A 27631-nucleotide genomic window follows, 5' to 3' on the forward strand; every position below is an offset into this window, starting at 1 on the left:
TTGAAAAAATGGCTTAGAAAGCTGATTCATACATACAAACAATCCATTGTGCCCAGAAGTTTCCTAACATTCTTTTATTAAAAACCAAAGAGCCAAAGATCGCCCTGATGCTCTTCATTGTTATAAAGCAGACTCTGAAGTATTAAGTGAATTATGTATGAGCGAAGAACTCCAACTGATGCAGAGTTTAAAACTAGGTTTACAGTTTCCTATTTTATTGGCATGGATGTATTTCTAAACTTAAAAACCTTTCTGGCAAGTTATCTCAATTTCTTATGACAAAATTTCTCACAACACACAAATATTTACAACATATACATATTTTTTCATTCTTTTACAACTGGTTCTTAAAAGACAAACAATTCTTAGGTTACCACAGAACAAAAGCTGTGACTTAGTTGTTTTTAATTTGATAAAACTATCATAAGTTAAAGTGAATAGATTTTTCTTTAAATTCCTTGTAGCATTTTACAAGTGCAACAGAAAAATATGAAGAACCAATTTAGGATAGCCGCAGTTCATTGGATAAATGTTGCCCGTCGTAATCACATTATTTCACAGCAAATTCTTGAAAAAATAAGCACCAATCATTCTTGCAAAGAACAATTTTATCTAAAAGTATTGAAAAGTGTTAAATACAAGGTGTTTAATTTACGTAACAAGCAATAAATACACCATATCCAAACTTTATTCTGCATACTGCTACCCTTGTACATATAATGTACTAAAAAGTCAGCAAATTGTCAACACCTTTTCATATTTTTTTCTCTTTTTTTAAAGAAATAAATTTGACTTCCAACCAACGGTTTGCTACTATAACAAAGGCCACAAACAGTACGTCTGGGACAGCATACAGTGTTAAAACTGACAAACTTCAAGGAGGAAAAACCATCTAGCAAATAAATTGGAAAGCTGTAGATCATTGCTGGTGATGTTAACATATACTAGAAAACCTTAATATGCTGCTACTATGATTTTGTAAATTGTTTAGTCAAATATGGTAAGAGCAAACTAACGCTCCTACTGATCAAAAATAACTCTGTAGCCACACTGTATTCTCATTGTCCTGCATGGAAAGATCTGATGCAATTTCGTAACTTTGCTTGAGCCTTTATTTTACAACAGAGCATTACCTCTAACTCGGAATTGCACATAAGAAGGCTATTAAAAAGTACAATAAAAATCTGCACAAATCAGACTTAAGAAGAGTCAGTATGCTGTACACTTTCTACAATATTACGCTGATAGGTGAATAAAGAAGTGCTGCCACTAAGTTTTTCAGAAAGTTCTTTAGTTGAGGAATAATCAAATGGAATTTTTGTTGGGTTTTCTATTATTTTTTTTTTAATTTTTTTTTTTTTTTAGAAATGACATACAGGTCAGTTTAAGACCTATAAGCTTATGCATTGAGCCTTAGAGACTGATCTTCTCTCCTCCTGGAAGAAATATCAATATCTATTGAATCCTTGCCAACAATAAGCCTTAATCTCTTCGCTGGAGGAAGAGGAATAAAGTCATCAAATTCATCATCATAGTCATCTTCCTCTTCATCATCCTCTTCTGATGAAGATTCATCTGCTGTTTCCTCTTCATAGTGACCATAATCATCTACTTCCATTCTTGACTCCAAAAGGGAGAGAGTTTCACTACAACACACACCATTTTCATGAAGGTCCTCCGAGTATGCCCCTCTGTTTTCGTCCTCTCGTTTCAGCTGTATTTTTAATTTTGTTGAACTATTGCCTGATCCTGAGTTAAACCCATTATTTAGCTTTGCTACATATAAATTATTATCTTTTTCATGGTCTTTACTTAATTTTATGCTTATTTTTGAAGAATTCATTCCATCGCTCTCTTGATCATTTGCCTTGCTACTGCTATCATGGCGCCTACGAAGAGTCAATTTAGGGATCCCAGAGCTATTTTCGAGGATAAGTTGTGCATCATACCTCGTGATTCGTCTTTTCTTTTTACTTTTTGCAGTTCTAAAGCTGTCTTTTGCTTTAAAATTGTCAGTTGTTACAGAGCAGCCACCAGATCCAGGGACACAGTCTTTAAAGCCAACAGGTGCGTCCACCACATTATTCCTCTCTTCAAGTTCTGAATGAGAACTAATCAGATCTGGTACTTCATCCTTCACAGGCGTGTTGTGCATAGTATCACTTTCCTCTGTCTTTGAAGATGGTTTCACAAGCTTTCCTTGTCGAGATTTCTTTTTTGATGTGCCTGCATCACTTTTCTGGCACCGACCCTCTCCTTTATGTGATGGTCCATGAGCCACATTGTTGTTTAGTGCACGAGACTGCTGCTCTGCAATGTCCGATTGTGTTCCAGTCAAGTTACTCTGATAGCTATCCAATGTATTTGGTTCAAGCTTTGTGTCAGAGGTCTCCTTCAAACTCATCCTTGTTCTCATTGACCTCCTCGTGATGTATGTGCAGGGTGCAATACCACCATGCTCATAAGCACCTTTCACAGAATTCAGTTTATGTTCTCTTGCTGCATGCCTCGTCAAGCATCCGCTAGAGACTGCAACTTTGACTGGTCCCTCCAATTCTTTATCCTTTTTAATGGGCAAGTTTTTATACAAAACTACTTTAGGCTCTTTGAGAACTAAATTTCCCATTTCAAGCTTTCGAGAAGCATTCTTTTGCTCTGGCCTTTTGCACTGATTTCTCAACTTTATCTTTGAAAGTAAAGGCTTTGCAGGCTTTTTCAGTCTCTTTGGTACCCTGGAATTATTTATATGAGTTAGTTTAGATGAGGTAGAGTTTGATGATGCTGGAATTCTTGATATAGACTGTCTGGTTAATGTTCTATTTTTGCTGTTCTTTTTTACACCAATTGAAGATTTTCTGTTAGCTGAAAAAGAAAAAAGCAGTTTTGTTATGACACTACTATATCTTGAATTTCCCACTCCCAAATACTGCAGTTATTTCATTTATTTGAGGCACCTCAAACTAATCCATGAGACAAGACAGTATGTAGTAAGGAATGAGACTGCTTAACTTGCAACTCAACACATGAAAGGAATTGCCAAACAGGCCACAAGTACATCAACATTTCTAGATACACTTCCCCCTACTACCCTCAGTATACTAAGCTGTGTTTTCACTTAATTTCTTCTTCTACCAAGTAAAAAAAAAAAATCTATTTGACATTATTCACAGCTTTTGCTGAGTATTATTCCAGTAAAATCTGACTGTCAGCATGATCTAGTATTATCTCCAGGATTTTTTTCATGGAGAAGGAACAAAAAACCCCAAACACCTTTATCTAATGCAATGGTTTCAGCTTCAGGTGAAACTACTGCCTACTGTGGCAAGCAAAGGAGTTTTGTCTGCTTAACAGAGGTGCAACTCTAAATACTGGTAATTAGAAATCATAAAAAGATTTGGGGACATTTTTTAAGGTTTTTTTTTCATTGGTTGTTTGGGTTCTTATGTTTTCTCGGGTTTCATTTTTTTACTATCACAGCAGCAAACAGGAGACAGATGGAACCACAGTATTTTACATAGCTCCAAATCTGTTTACCAGTTAAATCAAAGTTTAAATCATTTGTATTTTGCCCATACTGAGGTTGGTGGAGATGGGGAAGTGAGGAAAGCAAATAAATCATACTCCCTACTCCATGGAGAGAAGTGTTGCAGGAAGATTACAAACAAAAATGCCTTCCAATTTCTTCTGAAATTACTAACTGTGCACTTTCACTGCACAAGAGGTGTCTGAACAATCAATTCTGGATGTGGAAAGAGAACTGCGCAATTTAAAAGACCTCTAAAGGAAACAACTATTTGTTTAATAATATCTACTAAGATTATTTATTTAAAAATTCTTTTACTAAGAATTCAAACTATGTAATTTTTTTTTCCTAAACCCTACTATTGCCTGTGGTAGTTTATTGTATTTTGAAATACAGAAATTATTGGCAGGACTTTAACTGACATGTTTATAAATATTTGCTTTTGATATTAAAAAAGGGAAAACAAAAGAAGAACATACCACCTATTGTTCTTCAAACACTTGTGGAAACCCATGAATTTGCTGTTTAAATTACCTTCAGATTCCTGAATAAATTAAGTTTTAATGACCAGTATGTGAGAAGCATTTCAACACTTAGAGAGGAATTCCATCATGTGAAAGTTTTCCATGTTTTTGTGAAGCCTTTAATGACTCTAAGCTCTTCTCCTTACTTACTTGCATTACCTTTTTCCTGAGTGGTATCTGCATCAGTGTTAGAACTGACGGACTGGCTGTCTGAATTCTTGCTGCTGTCACCCAACTTTTTAAGTCTGTTCAATCGTTTGTCTGTTTCTCTCAGTCCATATTTACTGTTAATCACAGGAGTAGGTGCTGGCAATCCCACTCTTGATTTAAAAGCACCAGTTCCACGTCTACAAATAAAAAGAGGACACAAGGTATTAAGAAATCTTAATGTAAACTTAGAGCTTTGTTTCATATGCAGTAGTTTGGATCCCAGGTGTATCTGGATCAACAATACCAATAGCCACAGAACTTGTTACTATTTTGTGGGCTGTTTTGTCCTCTACCTGTCATCCTGGGTGCCTAAATGTCTCAGCTGGCCAGCAAGAACAGCAGGATCGCCTAGGAAGAGTACATGGACACATGTAGAGAGATGCAAATCTTCCTGGTGGAGGCTTGAAAGAAATTGTATTGCGCCAAATCCACCACTGCTCCAAACATACCCACAGATCCTTAGATCCCAGCATTTTAACACTGCAAATTAACACTCTTTACAGCATAGTTAAAATCGAGACACTTAATTATTAATTTTTTGTGGTATACAAAGTGACTGTTGCCTTATCAGTCTTGAAAAAAGCACAAAAGTGAGTCCTCACTAACTCCTCCCAAAATAAAATACTATCTATTTGACTTGCCTCTACGCTTTGTAATTGAAAAGTAGATTCCTAAAGCTAGAATGACCCAAACATTAGCTTTAAAAAGTAACACTTTTATGTACTTAAAATGCAAAACCAACAAGTTAATGAAAACGTTCAGACACAGAAAACTAGTTTGTCCTGAAAAAGAAAGTATGCCCATATTACACTGAAATCAATGATCAAAAGAACTTGAGAAAAACCCCACATTGCTCCATGTCACAAGGCAAGAACAATTCTGGTATCTATTTATTCAACACTTCACAGTCTACAGGACGGAAGTACATTTTTTACTAGCAGCTCTCAAGATAGCCTGAGATTGCATCCTTCACTTGGAATGATCTAACATCACATGAGCTTGGAGGTCCGTGCTAGAGTGTTTTCTCTTTAATTTCAAGATTTGTTAGTGACCAAAGTAGCCAATAAAAATGAAAGTAGGATTATTAAACTATTTATATGCAGGTGCACTAAGCTATTTCTCAATATGAGCAGTATTTTGTCCTTTATAGGGTTTTTCCTCCTACAGTTAGATCAAACAGAACAGTGAGTTCTGTGCAGCTCCTCTTGCAACTGAGTGAAGCTCTCTCAGATGATGCTGAGCCTCCCTGCCCACAGTGAGAAGTTTCAACATGGCAAAAATCAACTATGGAATTCTTTCAGATCATGTGAAGAAACCAGGTTGGGACAGCACATGTGAAAAACAAATATGGAATGAGGGACAGAGAGAAACAAATACAGTCCAAACCAGTAGATAATTACAAATACACAAACCCCCAAGCTCTAACAACACTGGGTGAAAAACTACTTTGCCCATTCCCAGCAGAAGAGAACTTCAGGTCCACAAATAAAACACTAATGGAATTTGCTTTATCAAATGCAAAGAAGAGCAAAAGTTGGGGGTCAGTTCACAATGGTCTTGTAGAAGCTGCAACTGCTTTTCCTTCCAATTCTACTTTATTCGGTACAAATATTTTAAAGAATCTACACCCATTTTTTTCTGTCTCATTTTTGGCTAATCTCCAGAATGGAGAATCAACAGATTAAGAGAACACAGAGTTCTCAGGAATCATCACCATTCTGTAACAACACAAAAAATCATTATAGTAAGCAGGTAGGAAGCAATAATTTTGTGTCCAAAAATCTGATTACTCATAATAAAGGACTTTCAGTTTCACAAAATAGATAATGAATATGCCCAATTCCATTTGAAAGCCATCTACATCAATGCATACCTTTCACAGGTGTAACATTCGCAGTATTCATTATTTTCTCCAAAAAACCCATCTCCGTAGTAGCAAGAGATTTCTTCTCCAGGTTCAATATCTCTTAGAGCTTTCACACATGCTGTATCTCTGCCTGTTGATACGAACTGGAGAAGCAGATGACAGGAAGGGGAAAAAAAGGTTAATCATTAAGGTGGCACAATATCTGAGTAAGAAATAAAAGTAAAATAATTGGGGAAGAAAAGTTGGAAGGACAAAGAAATAAGAAGTGGGGTACTTTATTTATAATTTCTTGCTTACCTTACAGTTAGGTCTGCAATCTGAAAAAGGTCCAAAAGATAAAGTCAATTAACTGTGGATAAGACCTGAAACATGAATAGTTGTAGATATCTAAAGTAAGGATTCACTTTGACTTCAAAGACTGCAGAATCTCAACTAAATACTGGGAATTAAGTTAGTAATGCACAAAGCCATACATCAAAAGACTCCTGCTTTGGTATAGCTGCATTTCTGAGCTCTTGCCTATGCTATCACAAATGTCCAGTTTCCCTCCTCTTTACGGTAAACAGTTTCATCTTCAATCCTACCTGCTCTTCCTTTGGTACACAAATGCAACACAATCAGCTAAGCTTCTGCAAAATGTTAAAGAGCCATAAGAAGTTCACCTAGTGAAGGTGTTACTGTCAACTGAGTTCATAAGGAATTCAAGGTAACCCAAAATATGCTCCACTAATTTAGCTGCTAGTTCCAAAGTCTCTTTCAAGGAAAACAGCATCGCTTCCTAGCGCCTTCTCTGAGTTTCACAGATGATTAGCTCTGGCTGGGAAAATCCCAATATGATTTTGTCCTACATTAATATACTATTCCAGATTCAGACATTTTTCTCCAAGTTCTTGTGCTGTTTGGCTCACATACAACACTTCTGAATTTCTCATGCTCTTCCACATGCTTCCTATACTTACTACTCACCATGATTGATAAATGCAGCAGGACCAAGCCATAGTTGTGCACAGTTTTTTCGTGTGGAATACATGACACTGAAGTCATTTTCTCCATGTCTCAGCAGCATGTTTTCTTCCATTTCTGATAGTTCAGCAATACAGCCCACAAGTAATTCTATTTTATCATTTCGTTTCCTTTAATGTAAAAAGATTAACAGAAATAAGACTACATGTGCCAAAATTACAAAATAATTTCACAGAAAGTTATTATAGAATCAATTACATCAAATCTGACATCAGAAACAATTACAACCATTGTTTCTACAATTTCCTGAGGCTGCTTGCAAGAGTTGATTACTTCAGTTTCTGCAATTGTTAAAACCAAAAGCAAGATCTTTTCATTTGTGTACACTCCCTCCCCATCACCACTTGAGAAATTTTGACTTCCTCCAGCTGCTCTTGCTTGTGTTTCCTAAACTTCATCCTGTGACCAGGAAAACCCAGCAAAATGAAAATGCTTAGAGCTCCACAGCTTTTTAATGAGGCCCAGAAGTGACTCCAACAAAGGCTGGAATTCAAGCAAGATGTTTTCCTCACTCATGACTAGTTCTTCAGCGTGAAGCTGGTCCTTGAATGAGGAGGGGGAATGACACTTAAAAAAATCAACAAAACCACAAAAACTTTGTGTGCAGACAGCCCATGTGCCATCATGACTAGAGCAGTGCAGAGGCACTGAATGCTCAGCCTAGTAGGAGCACAGAATTTCCATTTTCTTGCGTGGGCGTTGTTTCCACTGCTCTTCAGAGTGGCCATTCCACATTACTCTGACAGAGATGACCATGGAGATACTAAAGGTATATGAAGGACACGAACTAAAAGCGAAACCTTTTAAGAGCAAATTTCTCCTTTGACAGAGAGTGCTTAGAACTCTAATCTCTAGTTTGGAGTCCTGATATGTTTCCAGGTATCAGCAGGGTTAAGATGCAGCCCTCCTGTCTTGCTCACTTCTCAGGCTACTCTAGATTTTGAGTACGAAAAGTTAATCAATCTTCAACACAACCACATGCAAAGCTTCTACCCCAAAGAATCGGCCAAGGGGTGAATTCAAACAACAGCAACAACAAAAACAACCCCAAACAAATCAACCCAAAAAACCCCAAAACCCAATCAGTATTTTTTGGGTTGTATCAGGATTGTGGAACTCTCAGCTCTGGTCATGAAGAGCTGGAAATTGTCCTCAATGTATTTAAAGCTTCCTCTACAACACGTGGAGGTTGTGTTGCCATTAGCAGGGTGTCTGGCCACTCAATTCCAATGTGAACAAAACCTCATTTCCTCACCTCAGGTGTGCTGGTATGAATGGGTACTGCCACAAAACAAAGCTCATACAATTGGTGTCTACATTTGAAGTGATTTTAAAATCTGAATTGAGCTAAAATCTGCTGGTGCTGTCACACACATGCTTCTAATGAAACTCAGATGTGCCAAAATGAGATGGGGCACACTGGGGTTCCAGCCTTGTGCTTCCAGGAGAGATTCATCTTGCACAATCAAAATACACAAACAACACCCGTTTAAAAAAAGGAAAAAACCTCATTTCCCCACAGTTATTTTCTGTATAAAAAATCTGCCATAATGTCATGTTTCTTATGGAAGTCTAACCACTCCTGAGTAGAGAAAAACAATTCTCTGACTGAAAACAAGATTAAAAAAAAAAAAGTATAATGAAGACTATATGCATAAATCCAAACATACAAAGGACTACCTTCCAGAGGCATGGATCTTGTACTTAGCAAAAACAGAGAGAAAATTAAATTTTCAAGTAACAATACAAATAGCCATTTCACTGGTTGCAGTTTTAATTCTAAACCACACTTTTAAATATAATTTTATAGATTCTTTCAAATAATTGAAAGAAACAGAACACAACAGTAAACTGTACTTCTTACCATTCTTTTGTTGCAACAATTTTGGCTCCATTTTGCTCAGAAGAATACCGATTACAAGGCAGTATCTCAAACCCACTGTCAGTTGCAAACATTCGTAAATAAATAAATACCTGCAATGAAAAAACGCAGTACTTGTCTATTACAGACAAAATGGAAGCAGTGAGGAACTTCTTATATAAATAATGGAAGTGAACAGTACAAAACCACACACAACATGGATACTGAAGCAGGATGCTATCTGCCTAAATGCGTTTCTATACATTTAAGATATCCATATTATGTTGATCTTATTTCTTCACAGTGACTTGCAGGACTCCTCACACAGGTACTATGATTATCCAAAGAGTTTAAGAAAATTAAAGATACCTGGAGTGATACAAAATTGGTCCAACTAGTGAAATCACTCTAACAAAGCAGAACTTCTTCTGCTAACTCTTTCTTGCATTACTAGATTTGGTCATTTTAAAGTAGGCCACATTCTTTTTGGTTGTAGCTGGAAACAATAGGTTAATTCCTGAAGAAGCATCTTTTTTTTTTTAAGTAAACAGTATTATGATTTTTTTGGCTTTGAACTTTGAGAATCAAAAACTGTGATGCTACATACAAAATGGATTTGGGGCCTGGGAAGTGGAGGAGGAACAATCCTTATGGGTATAGCCCCCATACCCATAACAACTGGGGCATTTTGAGGTAACAAGGCTACTCCCTTTTCCCTTATCTTCCTTTGTCACCCAATTTGAATTACAATAGTTGTTAGTAAAAAAAAAACCCAAAAGAAACACCCCCCCCCCCCAAACAAACCACAATACAAACAAATGATGAAGAGGAAAAAAACCCCTTCCTTTTTACACTCTATTAATAAAAGGCAATGCAAGTTTACAAGAAAAAAAAAAAGAAAGGGCGTGTCTAGTTAGGCTTTAAAAAACAAAGGAAGTGTCTCTTAAAAACCAGTAAAACAACATATAACAGAGTAGTCAATTGCTTTACTATTGCTACATTCTTAAGAAATTTTTACGTTTTCTTTGCCTTTCACCCATCTGAAAAAGCACATTAATTACAAATACACCTACATGTTCCTTGAACAACCTTTCCTGCATTTTGTTCTTGTTAAGAAAATAGTGCCGGGCCCAGTCACCTGACGTCAAGGACTTGAAGGCTTTTTCTAAGTGCTCATCTTTCTTAAAACGTTCAATCACCTCTTTGAGTTCTTCTTGCCTTCCTTTAATAGGTCGAAATCTGAAATAAAAAATAAAGCTATTCCAGTCCACCGTCAGTCATTTTCAATTCTTCCTCAGTTACAGCACACAGTTCTTTGCTACCCATAGAAATGTTTAACTTCCTGCATAAAGACACTGACCAACTTTTGCCAAATCCAAAGCCTTTTTATACTGATAAATTCACTACATGGGTTTATGCGGATTGCAAACTTAACATGTGCATCCATATAAAATACAGCTCTTAATGACAACACAAGAAGTACCTACAAATACTAACACATAGCAGATGCTATATCTGTGGAAGATTAAGGTTCCAAAAGTTAGTGCAATTGTAAGAATTTTTTTCCCCCCCAGACAGGAACTCTTGGGCATGTAAATATGAAAACAAACATCTGTACATTAGCAGATAATTCTGCCTTCTTCTCAAAGCTTTAGATTTAAGAAAAACTACCCTTCATATCTTCAGTGGGAAAAAGTAACAGAAAAAAAAAACCTGCATGACTGCCAGAAGTGGAAGCTCCACTTTGGAGCTGCAAAACCACCGAGAGAAAGCAGCACTTAAGAGATTTTGCCAAATCCCTATACATTGCCTTTGACTGAGCTCATACCCATATATGCTCTGCTTTGCAGCAGAGGTGGGGTGGGGGTATTTTTAAATGCATGCCACACCCCAGGGGACTCTTCACAAAGCTAAAAATTTCCTAGGATCATGAGAAAATTTTCTGCAGCTCTTTTTACATCTGTTCTGCTTACAGACGGTATGACAGAAGTGCTAAACAAACTAAGAACTTTTGAGCACATGTGTAAGAGTAAGTCCTGTTACTTGTTGCTGGAAGTGCATTACTATTCTGATTTTATTTCCTCTTACTTGCCAAATGAAATCTGTATTTCACTACAAAAGTAAACAAGGTGTCGGAGGGAAATTCTTGAAGTTGATGGAAGTAAACCTCAACTTCCTCACTGATACTCTGTTTTTTAAATCTTCATATGAACTGGCTTATTATCACCTTAGAATGCTGAATGTTGCAAGTAACTTATTTTAAATGACCACGTAAGATTTGCCTCTTCCATGCAACTTGTATAAAGGAAACAAAAAAGTGTTACCTCCTGATTTTGTTTCACTTCATAAAATACTAAAAGTTTAATCAGAAATAAGCAACAACCATGAGGATTCAATTTCCTTCCTTAGAAGGAAGATGCTGTATTTATGCACCTGATACAATGAAGACAGATCTCCTAAGAGCAGAATCACTTTCAGCAGGTTATCAGCGTTTCATGCTACTGCTTTTATAAATTTCTCAAGTCTCCATCTGAAAAACTTCCTTGTGACATAATAACTAAGCACCCTTTTACACCTTTTTGAATCCAGCAAAATTTATCAGCATAAACCTGTGGGCTTTCAGAGGACATAGGACAGTAAGGAGTTCTGAGTAGACATCAGGTTCACTTCTCTTCTGGCTGGGATATGACATTGAACATGACAGCAGGAATCAGTCAAGAAACAGTTGCCTGCTTACAACTGTAGCACACACCATGCCACAAAGTTTCAAATCAAGTTCTTTATTAAAGAATATACTTGCATTGTCATCCCAAAAAGCTAACTACCTAATAAGAGACCTTATCATGCAAGCAAACTCCTCTCACACTACAGATGACATAACCATTATTTTTGTTCTACAGCACACCAAAGTCTTCCTCAACTTGCCAGTCACACATAAAAATATCTCTGCTCTCCCAAAACCAGAAAGACTTTGCCCAGATTTGATAGTCATAAATCACAGAATTTCCTCTGCATGAAGGGAATCTAAAATCACAGAGTCTAAACTGAACCTGACTAGTTTCAGAAAAGGACTTGGCATTCACTTTCAGTTTCAACCAGAAACAACTTTCTCAGCAAGGAGCTAACTGAACTTACACAAGGAGATCTAGAGAGCTCACCAATTTGCACAAATGAGTAACGGTAATATGTTGCTTAGACCTCTTTCTGCAAACATCACATGAGGGAAAAACCCACAGGATTTCCAGATAATAATTGGTCTTCAGCTATGTCTGTTTTTGCTGGGCTACGTTTGTGACTGCCCTCTCCCCTACACTGTATTTACATGTTGAAGTACACAATTTTTTAGCTAAGTGACCTGCAGGAGCACAGATAGGTAGAAAAGCCATCATAAGCAAAATTGCATTAACACCCAAGACAGGCAATATATGTGCTGATAGACATCATCATACTTATTTATCATCAAAAGGCTTCAAATACTAAGAAAGCAGTATTCCAACTGAACCACCAGTGTGGAAAAGAAATACAGATAAAAAAGGATGGAAGATGCTAAGCTTAACAGCAGCTCTCAAGACCTACAGAAAAAGAACCCTACATTTTCTGGCAATTCAAAGCACATTCTACAGCCCCAAGTGCACGTATTTTAGGTGTTTCACAACACATTATTCTCAGAGGCTGACTCGATGTCTACCTGACCTTAGGTATCTTGGAACCTCGCCCCAGCCCTTGAAAGTCACTGGCATACCTCCATGGATCACATTCAGCAGGTGTCTCTATGGATTCTTGTCTCAGGCACCACACTGCTGGTGGAATTCATTTAAGTGATTAGCAGAAACATTTGTAACACCATTCACACAAAGTAAAATAGTTAATGTATGCCTAAGCCCTTCAAGGACCAAAAAGATGGCTGGAAACAAGAAAGGGATGAAGAGATTGTAAAACTCCCAAGACATTACAAGGTCAGATGAATGCTGGACTGCATGACAGCATTCCAAATGGGAACTGGGTTTTTCAAAGAACGTGACTCTACACCCAGAGGCTCAAAAATTAATACTAAGGACTCTCTGCAGCAACTCTATCAAAATGTTGTTCTTACATTGTGACAAGACAGAGATAATGAAAAAGACAAACAGGAAGCCAAACAAGCAAGAAGTATCCACAAGTGCATAAAAAGATGCTGGAAAACAACATTTTGTTCAACACTTCACTCCAAGGCTTCCAAATCAGATGAAACAGAATGACACTGTGCACCCTGAGCCTGAGTTAGAGGGCTGTTCACAGTTCAACAGCACATGTAAATTGCACTGAGAGCATATGAAGTTTATAAGCAAATTCAGAATACTACAGTCCAGACTCCTCATGAAAGCTTTAGTCTTTCACAGGTGAATCTCCATATATACTTTAAAAAGTACCTTCTCATTTGAGACACTGAAGAAGACAAGAAAGCCTAGAAGTCCAATGTTCCTTAAGAATTTGGGTCTGCTGATAGATACTTCACTTGTCCCAGGAGTAAAATTAATTAGTTTATTCATTATTTTTTTGCAACCAAAATGCTAATTGATTTTGAGAAGCAACCTTGCCTACTACCATTTTCGTGTTACATGGCTTCCACATTTACACGACATCAAAAAAAACCCCAAAAACCTACACATCTGCTGGAAGAATCTACACACTGTTTCTGAGCTCCACCATGAAGTGAGCCCGAAAAGGCCCCTCAGCTAAATGTATACATATAAAACGAACCAAAGAAACTAGCTTTTAAGTATCAGTAAAACAAGTAACTAGTTCAAAGAAGAGAGATAGAGCACAAGGAAACCAACAGAACAAACCAGCCAACCCAGTCTCTGAAAAAAAAAAGGCAATTAAAATCAGAATTGTTTATCCAGACTTTTGGTTTCCTCCTCTGAACAGTATGCTTATTAATTCTATCATCGAAACGAAACAAGACACATTGGTGTTTGAATGTGCTCACAGGCACAGATTCTACAAGCAGCTTCACAGCTCAGGTCTCATGGGACAGGAAGATTGCTGCAAGACACTCAGGTGTTAGAAGTGAGCAAAGAATGAAAACCTCAGATACAACAGGATCTTTAAAGAAATAGTATCAGCCCTTCTTCCTGACAACCTGCAGAACAGAAACTTTTCACACTTCCCTAGAAAATACTTTTTTTTTCTTCCTAGTCAACAAGATCTGATAAAGGTGTGGCTACTACAGTTTCAAAATCAGATAGAAGATGATCTCATCCTAACTAAGGGCAAACTGACATGGTCTCAACAAGGAAGACGTAGGAAAATGGCTTGGGGAAGCAAAGCTCTTTCTCTCTCCAGTTTCTCTTACCTCAGGAGTACTTAAAGACTCTTGGAACTCCAAGGTATAAAGCCAAAGGTCAGTGAGATGCTTGCCTATAAAGGAAGTTAAAGGAGAGTTTCTGGTAAGTTCAGAAGCACAGTACCTTGCTCAGTCTCAGTCACTGAGAGCAGTGAGTTTGAACAAAAAGGATAAATTGATCCTGCAAGAGATCCAGTATGGAACTCCACACAGCAAACCAGTGCATGATAAAGAGTTTTACTTCCAAACCTTGTTTCTTAACTTCTGACTAGGGAACAGCAAGAAGAGTGAATTTATCAAAACCAAATCAACCCATTAGCCTTTTAATAACAGGCCCCTTGTCTGGATGGTACTTCTATTTAAGCTGCTCTGGAAAACAGCAAGTTTATGCTCACCTAGTACCAGAGATTTAGCACAAAAGCTGAAACTACAAGCCTGTTATGCATTCAAGACAGGAGAACAAGAGTTGAAAATCATCTATTTAAAATAAGCATAAACTTAATTAATTAACATACATTTTGGCTTCCTCCCTGCCCAACCCTGTAGTGTATTTTTTCCTCAAAGCTAGTTATACAAGTTATGATCAACTTGTTCAGCATTTATTGCCAGTGCTTTCATACAGAAAAAAAAAAAAACTAATGTTCTTTAAAGGCCAAATTTTCAAAACAGCACTTTTAATGAAGAAAGTAATCCACATTACTTAAATTTCTTGAACTGACACTAAATATACACCAGTGTGGTCAAAACGCCAATATAGTTGAGAATAGAAATAAAGAAAATTCTCACATTTTAGCAAAGAAGTACTTTTAAAAAATAAATATGAGGGACACAAGAAACTCCCCAAATCAACAACCTAACACTGTCCTCTAATCCTATTCTGACACTCCACATGGCAAATTTAATTTAGCAGGTAACATGACCAATGGATGCAAGCCATTCCATGTTTTGAAGATGTAAAACTTTTTGTTGAAGCTAAAAGTACAAATAAGAAAACTGTAAAAGTAAGGTGGTGTTGGTTTGAGGGGCAGGGCATGGTTGTTTAGGGTGTTTTTTTGGTTGTGATTTTTTTTAAATTCAAAACATTTGAGAACAGCAAAACAGTTGGTTCCAATGTAATCACTGTATGATTTATATACAAGGAAGGAAGACAATCAGGAGCAAGGTAAAGGACTTTACTGAATTAAGGTATCAGTAAAAATAATCTAGAAAAAATGAAAAAATCAGATTTTATGCAAAAGCCAATCAAAACAATTTTGCAAAGTACACAGACACTGAGGTCTGAAGAATGTAAAAGCTTCACTTTGAAACAGGTTATCACTAGATAAGAGTTGTATACCTTTAATCCAGTATCTCCATAGCACTACAACACTGAAGCTGAACTGTATGGCCACATAATGTTATTTAGCAGAACCCACACCACTTTTTCAGCCTCCAGACCTCACTCAAGATGAATAATGAACCCTTCAATTATTATACTGAAATTACCTAAAGAACGCAGAGGAGAGTCAGCACAGGCTGAAATACAATGAAACTGTTTTGTGCATTTTGTCTCTACTGCCTAGTGGTGACTCTAAGGGATGAAGCAGCTTCCTGAACATCATCCCCGAGCACTTAATGTTTCCAATGAAAAACATGGAAATTCTTAAAGCTTGGTCCTTTAGTCCCATGTAATCAGACAAAACCACCCACACCATACACCTGTTTGTAACTTCACTAAAAGCAGCAAACAGACCACAACATATCTGACTTCCTAAACCACCTGCAGATTTGGAGACACACTGGAAGGGCTCTCAGTATTCCCTAGCATGATGCTGGTGCTTTAGGGACCCTGGAAACACCACTGACTGCTAACAGCAGCAACACGATCTGGAGTCTGGCTTAAGGTTTAAACAGTAACACTTTGGTATGCGAGATAGCATGAAGAGCAGATTAGCCACTAAGGCATATGACTTTAAGATTCAGTGCTCAGCCTAGGGAAAAGCACCCAAAAATAAGAGATGGCAAGACAGGCAAGAACTCACTTAGCATTTTACAAGTGTCAGTTTTAATCTCTAGTGTTTGTCAACCTTCAACCCAGGAAATGTAGCTTGCAAAATGAGTTTTGTTTTTACCACAACAAACAAAGGCTGATATAACAGGATTTGTACAAGAAGCAACAAAATCTCTAAGAACAGCAGTATTTGACAAGAACATACTTTTTAAGACATGGGGTTTCTTTTATTAACTGCTAAGCTGCTCTTCTGTTGAGATAAGAGCTACAAAATTGAGGAAATAATGACAACTGGGCCTGTAAAAAAGGTTGGAAGCTGTGAAAACATCCTGCTTTCCCTTGGAAATCCAAGTGGATGCAAAAAATACTTTTGGGTAAAGCCACTGAGGATATTTCCAGGGCTACATTGTTATACTGTCCTTCAAATCCCTAGTGACAAGACATTTTAGAGGAACACTGGACAAACACAGTAGGGGATTCAGTTGTAAGCTTTTAAGAAACAGTCTTCAGTTCTTTCAGACATTCCTGATTTGACAGTTTACAGAGCCAACAACCCTATTCCCAAGATGGTGGGCATTCACAAACTGCAGGACTTTAGTTTTATACAATCAGAAAAAACCTCCAAACCAAAACACAAAAACCCAGCAAGTAAAGTAACAGTCATGTTCTTAGCATCCTACTGTAAGATCATTAACTGAATATAAAGACGATGGAAAACAAGTAAATTTCAATATCAACCTAGATACTTTACTATGAGGGGTATTTTCTTTAATCAAAATACTCTAGACAAATCAAATTTACAAACTCTTCACCTGGAAGAATTAAGTAGAAAAAGTGCTCACAGAGAAGACACTCATGCATACAAAAGTACAGACCTGGCTTCCAAGGTATGGGGAAGAACTTCAGTAAGTGATCATCAACTCACAATCGGCTGCAAAAATACAAACCTCTTACATGTTTCCAACACAGCACAGCAGAACAGTGGCACAGACACTTTCACAGGGCATCTTCAAACACATCAGAACAAGGGAACAGGAAATCTTTGCTTGCCACCATAACTGGCTGTTTTATTTTAAGTGTACCTCCATACACAAACTATGTAACTAATACGACTCCATGGCACTGAAGCAGAAGATGCCCAAACATAAGCTTCAAATCTTCAATCTACTACATTGTAATATTTGGGTACTGGCACTTGGCATTTTGGAAGCAGTATAGTTTTTTCACACCTGCTTTCCCCCCACCTTCCCTCAAAGCCATTAAAATAACAGTAAGGAGTTCTAGAAAGACTACAGTTTACTAAATGGAAAAGGATAATCTAAGCATCACAGCCACAGCAACAAAGAGGTGTCATCACTGCCCCCAAAACATAATCAAGAACTATGCTGATGCCTGGACTTCAATTATTACAAGATCAGAAACTTTCTCAATCGGACAATATGATAGAGGGAGAAGGTGTACATCTGATAGGAGATGTAAGCCTCACCTAAGTATTTCCCATAGTGCTCCAAGATTATTAACTACTGTCCTTGAAGACTGCCTCTAACTGCTCTCCAAGTCTGAGAAAGTAAGAAATACATGATGATGGCCTTTGTGTAGCCTTTTGGTTCAAAATAGTAATTAAATAAGTATTTTAGTTGACAACCTATCAACATAAAACAACATTCACAAAAGTAGCTTCTCCAACTATGACAACTATGTAGTCATTAAACAACGACTATATCATTTCCACAGCAAAAAGTGTAAGACCTAACAACCTGTGCATAACCTGCAGACAGGTTCATGCAACAAAACAAAAAATTCCTTTCAGCGTATATTCTTAGCTTGATTAACTGATGAAAATACAAAGACACTTCAAACTGAACTGACTGAACTGTAAGAATACATACCTGGACAATGTGTTACTGTAACCAATAGCAAGGAGGGAACAGGAAAAACTCCAACATCCTTCTTAAAGATGGATGTTGCACTCTCCAGCAAAAAGGAAAGATCTCTTTGGGCTAAGTTTTTACAATTATTAGGACCACACTGCTGCAATTTCATGTGCAGCTGATGCTGTCAGGCTATACCAGCAACTATTTATGTAATGTGACAGCACCAATTCATCTAGCAGTCATTATTGACTCAATCAGTTTGCTGCATACATACAATTTGCTTAACTGATACTGTGTGCATGTGACTGTGCTGCATAGGTGAAATGTCCTTTAAAAATAGCCACAGCAACAGTTTGAAGGGCTGAGGGTCTGTTTCTCATGATGTGCTGCCAGGAAACTCCAGCTCTTATTATTGCACAGTAGTAAGCACACAATTCCTGTCCTTAGAAACTTGTAATTTACATACAGTTTCCTCATTAAGGTATCAATACAGATCTTGCATGCAGACAAGCCTAAGAGAGATCTATAGAACACAGTTATCATCAGTGATACATCGGTAACAGAGGGAGAAGCACAAACAGCTAAACCCTGAGACCACAGTATTCACAATCAAAGCATTCAGACAGATGTGTACAGTGCAAAAGTAGGTGCAACTCTGGGAAGCAAGTTTCCAGCTGGCACACTCATTTATCTTATCCACACAGACAAGTCTGAGTAGCAATTCCTTCAGCAGGGGTCTGCAAGAACTTCAGATCGAGTAGCACCAACACTGAAGTGCTCAGGAGCTAGATCTTCTGATGGTAAAGAATAAGGAAGGAGAAATAAAGCATCCAGGCACACGGAATAAACAGAAAAGTTAACAAACACCGGCTTCGGCCTTTGAATAATTTCAAATGACTACTGGTTTCAAACTTACAATTAGTTAAGTGTTTAAGCTAGAAAATGATGCCTATTACCAACCTGCTCTACACCACAAATACACAAGACTAATGGAAAGCCCTATGATGGAGCACTGTGGGCAGCTGCATTTGTAGTGCTGAGCTCCAGACTCACATGCAACACGCTTTTAAAGGCAGAAGCTACTCACAAATTTGCATTCTTTCACTTTGTTACAACATGCACAAAATTCCATGGTTTTGCTGATTTACATCAACTAAGAAGATGAATTCTTTTCTAGAAAAATAAAGACAAGTTACCTAGTATTCATTTTGTGTGTCTGAAAACCTAAATAGGGATCAAGAACCAAACTAGTTGCTAGGTCATCATTTTCACAGAGTTCCTTGGCAGACATTCCAGAGGAAGGCACATAACGACTTTGTCCCTCAAATCCTGAAGCACCACTACCTGCAAATAAGAGAGCACAAATTAGATATCTTTTAAGGGACATTACAGAGCCCAGCTACATTTAGGGACAGACAGACACACAGGCTGGAGGCAAAAAATACAGGACAATTGAAAAAGATGATGATGTACCTGGAGAAGCAGAATAAAGGACTGTAAAGGACATCTGAATAAAGGACTAATTTGCATTTAATCCTTCATCCCAGACCAACAGCAAAAATAAGAATCCATATTCCTTAAAACCACTGCAGAATGGCTATCGATGTAAGTGACTTGATTAAAAAACGGGGCTTACTTCTACAAGTGTATTCACTGAAAGCTGGGCAAGTACTTCAAATTACATTATCCACTTCAAATCATACTAGTTGTCACTTAGTGCCAATCATGCATTTTATAATTACAACAGTTCAAAATTAATTTACACCCAGTTATTCTTACTTGAGCATGTGATCTGAAGTGATCTATATTCCTGAAGGGGGTTAACACATCCAGAAAATACCCACATAACTAATATTTCTGATGTTAGCTCCATGCTGACTGCACACCTCCCTCATGAATTAAGGTAAGACAGAAGCCTGGCTAGCAAACTAGGAAGTAAATCATAGCACTAAGCAGCAGAAACATGTACATACATCTGCTTGATCTTCTCTCAACTCCATTTTTGCCCGTCTTTGGATTCTCCTTTCCTGCATGCTGCAATTTGGTCTGTGCGTGGTCATTAGATGACTTGCTTCCACTTCTCCGGCCATTCACTACCATGTTCTTGGATTCTCCCAGCCACTTCATACCCACAGACAATCTGACTCAGTTGCATTTAGTCACTTTTCAAAAGGCTTGGAGAAGTGGATGAATAAATTCAGTTCCAAATCCTACTGGAAGTAAAACAAACATGATTAGAACTTACTGGGTAACTGTTTTCAAGACACAAAGTTTAACAAAAAATAGTAATAATGCCCCAACAATAATAATAATAGTAGTAAAAAAAAAACTGAAACACACTCGTACCCCCACCCCCTCCAAAGAAAAAGTGGGGAAAGGTGGGAGGAAAGACGCATTTGCATCAGGAAGAAAGAAAAGCTGTTCATTAGCACCAGTACACAGAAATGTGAACAGGTGGAGTATTGTCCTACAATTTACAACGGCATCTAGCAGCAAGGACAGAATTCTGGAGCTGATAAATTGCTAATGACAGCTCATTTTTAAGAGCTGGACTATACCAACAAATATACCTGTAGAAGCATATGTACATGTGGGTAAACATGCCCAGAGCTGTGTGACTCCAGACCCAGAGTATTTTCAAATACATATCCAATTGAGATTCTGTCTCCTAATACATAAACCCCAGAACTTACTGGGAACTCTACAGCAAAGACCATTTTACATGCATCCTCCAAGAACTAAAGATGAGCAGAGTTTGGAAGCATAAAAGAAAAAAAAACTAATCAGAAAACGGACATTTTTGGAATGAGGTTCGGGGAAAGATGTTACATCTTTATTCAAAAATCAGAGCTCAAGAAACCCTCAATGATGACCTGGAGGACCCAGGCTACCAGTCTTACTTTTCCATATTACAGAACAAACCAGTCACAACACACTTGGTTCAACATGCCAATACTAAGTGGGGTCACAAGTAGAGTTGCAATTTTGCAGTACACAAATGTCTAGCAAAGCAAATGCTAGTTTTTGTCTGAAGTCTCAATGTCTTTTGCATACATAATTATAAGAAAGCTAATAATGTTTTTGTACACAGTTGTGTCTCACTCTGTATAACTTGCAGGATAAGATCTGATTTACACAATTATTTTACAAATGCATTTACACATTAGGAATTCATTCTCTTGATTTTAATTCACCCTCCTCCCTACTGCTTCCTCACAAAGAAATAAATTGTGCCTTTTCACTTTACTGTAATTATATAAAAAAACCAATGCTCTGCTCACAGCTGGTATCAGGCCATTGCAACACACATTTCAATCTGGTAGAAGAAAGTCACAATAAACTAATAGATGTTTGAAATTCTGTCTTTTGTAGAAATTCTGCTTTTTATCAGGTAAGAGTAAGTAAATGACTAGGTTTCTATTAGACACCTATGTGATCCAACTATCTAAAGAAATATTTATGGCCACATGATTAGTAATTAAGTTAGTTACAAAGATGCAGAAAATTGAGGCAAATTAGGGAAACACAGTAAAGACAGGCGTGTTGTATATTAACATACGCATTGGCTTAAAGCATCTTACTAGAACTTACCACCCAGAAACTGACAGGTTTTAGAACCTTTTAAAATTGTTACAGAAAGGCAGTAAAGACTATCAACAAAGTGTAACAGAATCACACTGAGCAAAAGCTGGCTCAATTACTACATCAATATCAAGAAAAAGAATTGAGATTGTTTCAGTGAACAAAGAATTTTCTTGCTGCCAGTAATAAAAGGGACTTTCTTTAACCCCAAGATTAATTCTATTCATTCAACTATAGGTAGACCCAGCTCTTTTACAAGGTACTGCCAAAACACCCTTGGATAGGCTTTTTTTTGCATTTCACCGAGCTTGCCTGATAACCTACACATGTAAGTTTATGATAACATACATCTGAAAAAAAAACCCAACCCAACAAACCTCAAAAACAACCGAACAACCCCCTTAAACTTCCTTATTAAGCATCCTACCTGAAATTCTGTCAGAAGAGCAACTCTGTGAAGATCTGCCACTGACTGACTCTGACATAAACACTTAATGACAAATCCACTCTCAAACTTTATCTTACTTCTCAACCTATTAACTTTACAGGGTTCTACAACTAACCCTGATTCTGCCATGTTTTTGTAACATTGGTAATGAAAAGCATTAGAACAGAAACTACATAAAAAGCTTACATGAAATTCGGTCTTGGTGTCTGTACACCAGGACTGAAGTCCACGCTGTGCTGTGCTGCAGCTCAAAAACAGTACAGGTGAATGAAATTACCAAGAAGTCCGACTGTAGGTGAATCCTGTATTGTATCCAGCAGTCTGGGGGAAATGCTTACTGTGGTATTTTCTGACAATCACCAGGTACAGTAGCCACAGTGGGCTGAAGGAAAGGCGTTTTCTGCATGGAGAAGGAAACCCATCTTTCGCAAGGGCCATTTGGGCAGGGTGAGTACTGTCTGTGCTAACAGGTTCTGCTTAACCAATAGCAGCAATGACAAGGAAGGTACAACTGCAAAGGTAAGAAGCAATGTGGCCACAGAATGATACTCAAACCATCCTAAACATTAGAAAAAATACTTTGCTCTGCTCCAAAAGAGATTGATACAGACAGCAGCATAAGTCCTCCTCAAGCAAATTCAGGCCATTTAATGCTGCATAGCAAAATTCTGGTAAAAAAACATTGTTTGTTTGGGCTCATCAGCCTCATGAGCAAGAAAATCTTTGTCTCAGTCTACTGCTGCCTCTATTTTCCAGTATCAGCCAAATGACAAACTTGAAGACTGCAAGTGTGCCTCTTCGGACCACTATTCCATAAGACAAGAGGCAATGGGCAGAAACAGACGCACAGAAGTTCCACCTGAATATGAGGAAGAACTTTACTGTGTGGGTGACTGAGCACTGGAACAGGCTGCCCAGAGAAGGTGTGGAGTCTCCCTCACTGGAGATATTCAGGATCTGTCTGGACACAGTGCTGTGCCACATGCTCTGGGTTGGCCCTGCCTGAGCAGGGAGGTTGGGCCAGAGGACCCACTGAGGTCCCTTCCAACCTGATCCATTCTGTGACTCTGACTCCTTCTCCCAGTACCCAAAGCCAGCTTTCCAGACATGGTACCAAAAGTCAGAAACAGTGAGGATTCCTTTTCCCATGAACATCTCAGCAGATAATGCCAACAGAAAACCTGAAAGAAGCAAGAGCTACACCACTAACCATCAACATGTGGTATTTAATATATCTTCTGATGTGATTTGTTCTCACTGCTTTCTACATCAGATTCATACTGACAAGTTCTTTAGGAACTGAGGGAGAAAAGGCAGAGATGAATACTACCTTCCCATTCAATAAAACACTCGAATATACTTACACCACCACATACTTCAAAACTCTTCCTACAGAGTTCTGCCATCAAAATCTAACACTACACCTGGACCACTAAGGACTTGAGGTTTACCTACAACTGTGAAGTTTACCAGCATAATTAAAGTTTCCAAGGGACCTTTTGTATTTCAATATAAATGACCACAATGCTGCTTTTAGCCTTTATTAGTAACATCACTACTCTTTAAATCCCACTGCCTTTAGCAATTCTATTATTGTAATTTGACAGGCACATTTCCTCAAATACCAAAATACAGCTCAATTACATTTGGTAGCTTTCACTAAGGTATCGGGCATTTCATTGCAACAGTACTCTTAAAAACCTAAAAATGAAAACTCAAGTTTCATTTACTTGGTTCTAAATTTATTAAACCTATTAACACTTTCCGAGCATTATTTGCATGTCAATAACATTCAGAAGCACCATTCAACAACTGAAGCACAAACAATTAGTACAGACAAGCAACGGACCTCCTTTAAAATATAGTTTATGGATTTTTTAAAGAATTATTTTTAAGAACTCAAACACCTACATTTTGGCTTGCCTTTTTTTTTTTTTTTTTTTAATTAAGAATAGCTCCAAGAAAGTTTTCCTCAACAATACAGTGACCTAAAGCAAATATAAGACACAAAAAAAAACCCCAACAAAACCCCAGCCTCAGCTCTTCTGGACAAATCAGAGAGAAAAGACAAAGGTTTCATTACTGATAACCCTACAAAAAGTAAACAGACCATGGAATTTGGGGAGCAGAGCAAAACTGTGCAACTAGTTTTCCTATGGGATCACCAGAATAAAAAAGACTGATCAAAATCACAGCTGAAGGAAAACTTGCACAGCTTTAAGGAGCTATTCAGAACAATCAAGTCTTGTTGAGAAGACTTGAGACTGCTGAATCTGGAGGTTCAGTAAACTGGACCCCCACAAAATGTTTTTGAGTGTTTCTTTTCAGCTAGTTAGTGCTGAGAATAAGCTCAGTGCAGAACAAGACACAGATTAATAGTGGCATGGGGAGGCTGTAAGACTGTATCAAAACCAACTCAGGTCAGTCCAGACTGTTGCAGAACTGCAGCCCCAGGATGGAGTTTGGGAGAGCACACCTGGATCCAAAACTGACCCAAACCCAGGCTCCAGTCTCTCACCAACAGCTCGGCCTGTACATTCCCCTTTTTTCTTGAGCAGCCACACGATTTTTGTGTGTCAATTTGGATACTAATCCAGCCACAGAAGCAATCCACTACCAGCACAAAATGAGTTTCAAAGACCAAATTATACAGCAGCTCCAGCTCCTCCTCCTCTGCCCTGCCATGTCCTCCACTGGGGGCTCTCTCAGGGTGAGCCTGAGCACAACACCCCAAAGCCTGTGTGATTCCCCCAAGTCACTGCAACAACTCCAGTGTTCAGTAGTCACAGAGATAATATAAAAGCTCAGCTGCTTCCAGGAGAGGGAGACCCTCCTTCCTCCCACTTGCCAAGTCACACAAACATTTCCACCAATTCCAGTGATCCGTGGACTTCTCCATAACCCAAATTAGCTCCGGGTGTATGCAGCTATGTGACTTACACAGGTTCAGTTTGCGGCAGCCCCACCATGCTGGGTCAAACAGTTCAATGAAGACTCCAAACAAGTGTAACTCCAAAAGTAGTGTTTCTGCCCCACAACTGCTAATGCCCTCATCCATGCCATCCTCCCTCTGTGCCAACAAAACAAATGCAGAGCAAAGTGACCCGAATAATTCGGTCACTGAATCAGGGGAGTCACCAGACAAATCTGAACCTGGCTTGAACCAAGAGTGGATGTTCTGGGGCAGGGGGAACACACAAGGTCAGGGGTACTTAAGTACTTAAGCTGGGACTTCCTTGCATCTTCAAACCACAGCTCTGGTTTGGCACAAGGGTATCACACCTTACACGTACCATGCTGACTTGGGCAACAGACTTGGGCCTCAAAGCATGTGCTGTTTGCAGTGAAGAGCATACTGGGAAGTGTAGTCCTGGAATAGGATAGTGCTAACAGAGCAGAAAAAGCATTCAAGAGCCCTAATCTGTCCTGTTACTGAGTATACAAGGATTCATCATCCCACTCATTCATTTTATATGCAATACATTAAGCTATTGCTTTAAATAAGTCTGAATTTCCAGTTTGTGAACTCCAGTGGGTATAAAGCAGAGATGTCTGTGTCTATCTGGTGCTAATAAGAAAACAGCCTGACAAAGAAACAGTAACATCCAACTTTTCAACCAAGTAAGCTTTGATTTCCTCCCATATTGTTACTTGCAAGGAAGAAAGCAGAGAACTGAAGAGAAAAGTTCAGTATTAAGAAAATTGAAGCAGCTACATATGTAGTTATAATGGTCAGATTATGGAAACAAGGCATGGCTCCGTGAGAACTTATCCTACAATACATTTTATCCTCATTGATAAAAACCTGCCAGTAGGTATTTATAGCTACACTAAGAAACACTGATCATATTGCCATCTCGTATCACAGAATCAAACAGGTTGAGAAAGACCTCTGAGATCATCGAGTCCAATCTGTGACTAAACACCACCCTTTCAATTAGTCCACGGCACTAATTATCAAGTCCATTCTTTCCTTAAACACCTCCAGGGACGGTGACTCCACCACCTCCCTGAGCAGCCCATTCCAATGTCTAATCACCCCTTCTGTGAAGAAATTCTTCTCGATGTCCAACCTAAACCTCACCTGGCACAATTTAAGATTATCGTCTTGTCCTGAGACGTGTTGAATTTAACGCACCAGAAACTCCACAAAGTTCTACACTTCAGGTTCTCACTGCCTGTGACACACCCTGACAAAACACCACGCACTCTCCCTCTCACTCACCGGTTTTCGCGTTTCCGACAGTAACGTCTTAAAGGTAACTTCACTTTAAAGTTTCACATACAGATGTTGGACAAATACGTGCCTTTTACTCCTTCCCTAATGGCATGTATCCCCCGATGAAAAATCACAAAAAACAACCCTAACCAAAAAAACACACCAAAAAAACACCCCAAGGCAACTAGTCCGGCCATTCCATCAAACCGAGGCAAGATCGAGAGGGTCACTAAAAGCACCGACCCAGACGCTGAACTGCTGGAACCGGCTGAGACTCCGGGCGCAGAGCGCAGGGCCGGCCCGGCGGAAAGGGGAGCGGGACCGGGTCCGGCCGGGCGGCGCCGCCCCCGCGCCCGCGGCCGCCCCCTGGCGTTCTCCGCGCGCCGGCGCCGCCGCACGCCCCGGCCCCGCGCGGCCCCCGCCGCCCCCGGCCCGGGGCCCGGCCCCGCCCGCGGCCGCCCCTCCGCCCGCGGGTCCCCGCGGCGCCCGCCGCTGACAGAGCCCCGAGAGCCGCCCCCGCCCTGCCCGCGGCGGCCCCGCACGCTGCCGGACCCCGAGCGCGGCTCCTCGCGACACCCCTGCCCGCAGGGGCGCAGCCCCCTCAGGGCCCCGGCGCCTCCCCTACCCCACAGTGCACGCACAGACCCTCCCCAGAGACCCAAACTCACCGCCGCGCGCTGGGGTCCCCCGCCGCCGGCGCTGCCCCCGCTGCCACTGGGGGAAAATGAATCATCAAAGGCAAGGGTGGGGGGGGGAGGGGGAAGGGAGGAAGCTGAAGGGGGAAAAGTGAAGACCAAGCCAGGGAGGGGCGGAATGGGGAGGAAAATTAAGGCAGGGGGGAGAAAAAAAAAAAGCGGCGATAGTGATAAAAAATAATTCCAAGTGGGGGGAGGAAAAAAAATGGCGGATTAAAATCCAAGATGGCGGCGCCGAGGGGCGAGCGACGCAGGGGGGAGGCGGCGGGGAGAGCCGCCTGGAGATCCCTCCGCCGCACCCCGCGAGAAAGAGTCCCCCGGGCTCCCCCGCAGAGACCCCGCGGGGTGGCGGCGCGGACCGGCCGCCGCTTCCTCGTCCTTCTTCCCTTTCCCTGCGGGGAGCCCTCGTTCCGCCGCCCTGCCAAGCCCGGCGAGCGCCGCGCTGGCCGCCGCGCCCCGAAGTTTCTTCTTGTTCCTCCCGGCGGAGCC

At 39.5% G+C, this 27631-nt stretch overlaps 1 protein-coding gene across 7 annotated transcripts; it reads right to left on the reverse strand.

The window, feature by feature from the left end:
- Nucleotides 1-59: 59 nt before the first annotated feature.
- Nucleotides 60-27631, reverse strand: KMT5B (lysine methyltransferase 5B). 7 transcript variants are annotated; one of them, XM_002199488.7, is made up of 10 exons: nt 27116-27631; nt 20172-20408; nt 19395-19542; nt 10082-10247; nt 9012-9121; nt 7091-7257; nt 6422-6441; nt 6131-6267; nt 4198-4394; nt 60-2862 (listed from the first exon to the last, which is right to left on the reverse strand). In XM_002199488.7, the coding sequence occupies exons 2-10, from the start codon at nt 20323-20325 to the stop codon at nt 1400-1402; spliced, it is 2562 nt and encodes an 853-aa protein (XP_002199524.5). In that variant the 5' UTR covers nt 20326-20408; nt 27116-27631; the 3' UTR covers nt 60-1399. The 7 variants fall into 7 exon arrangements, with proteins under 7 accessions (XP_002199524.5, XP_012429723.5, XP_072785925.1 ...); XM_012574269.5 differs by having other exon boundaries at nt 4207-4394; nt 27116-27629; XM_072929824.1 differs by having other exon boundaries at nt 20172-20411; nt 27116-27236.

This window comes from Taeniopygia guttata, chromosome 5 (assembly GCF_048771995.1).
Source record: "Taeniopygia guttata chromosome 5, bTaeGut7.mat, whole genome shotgun sequence".
NCBI classification, from domain to species: domain Eukaryota; kingdom Metazoa; phylum Chordata; class Aves; order Passeriformes; family Estrildidae; genus Taeniopygia; species Taeniopygia guttata.

What these genes read in the sequence shown, in the direction of transcription:
- KMT5B (XM_002199488.7), bottom strand. Translation starts at nt 20,325, where the DNA reads ATGAAGTGGCTGGGAGAATCCAAGAACATGGTAGTGAATGGCCGGAGA. An exon ending in TGCTGCATTTATCAATCATG is followed by an intron (nt 6,442 to 7,090) that starts GTGAGTAGTAAG and finishes GACCTTTTTCAG; the next exon opens with ATTGCAGACCTAACTGTAAG. An exon ending in ATTGCAGACCTAACTGTAAG is followed by an intron (nt 6,268 to 6,421) that starts GTAAGCAAGAAA and finishes CTGCTTCTCCAG; the next exon opens with TTCGTATCAACAGGCAGAGA.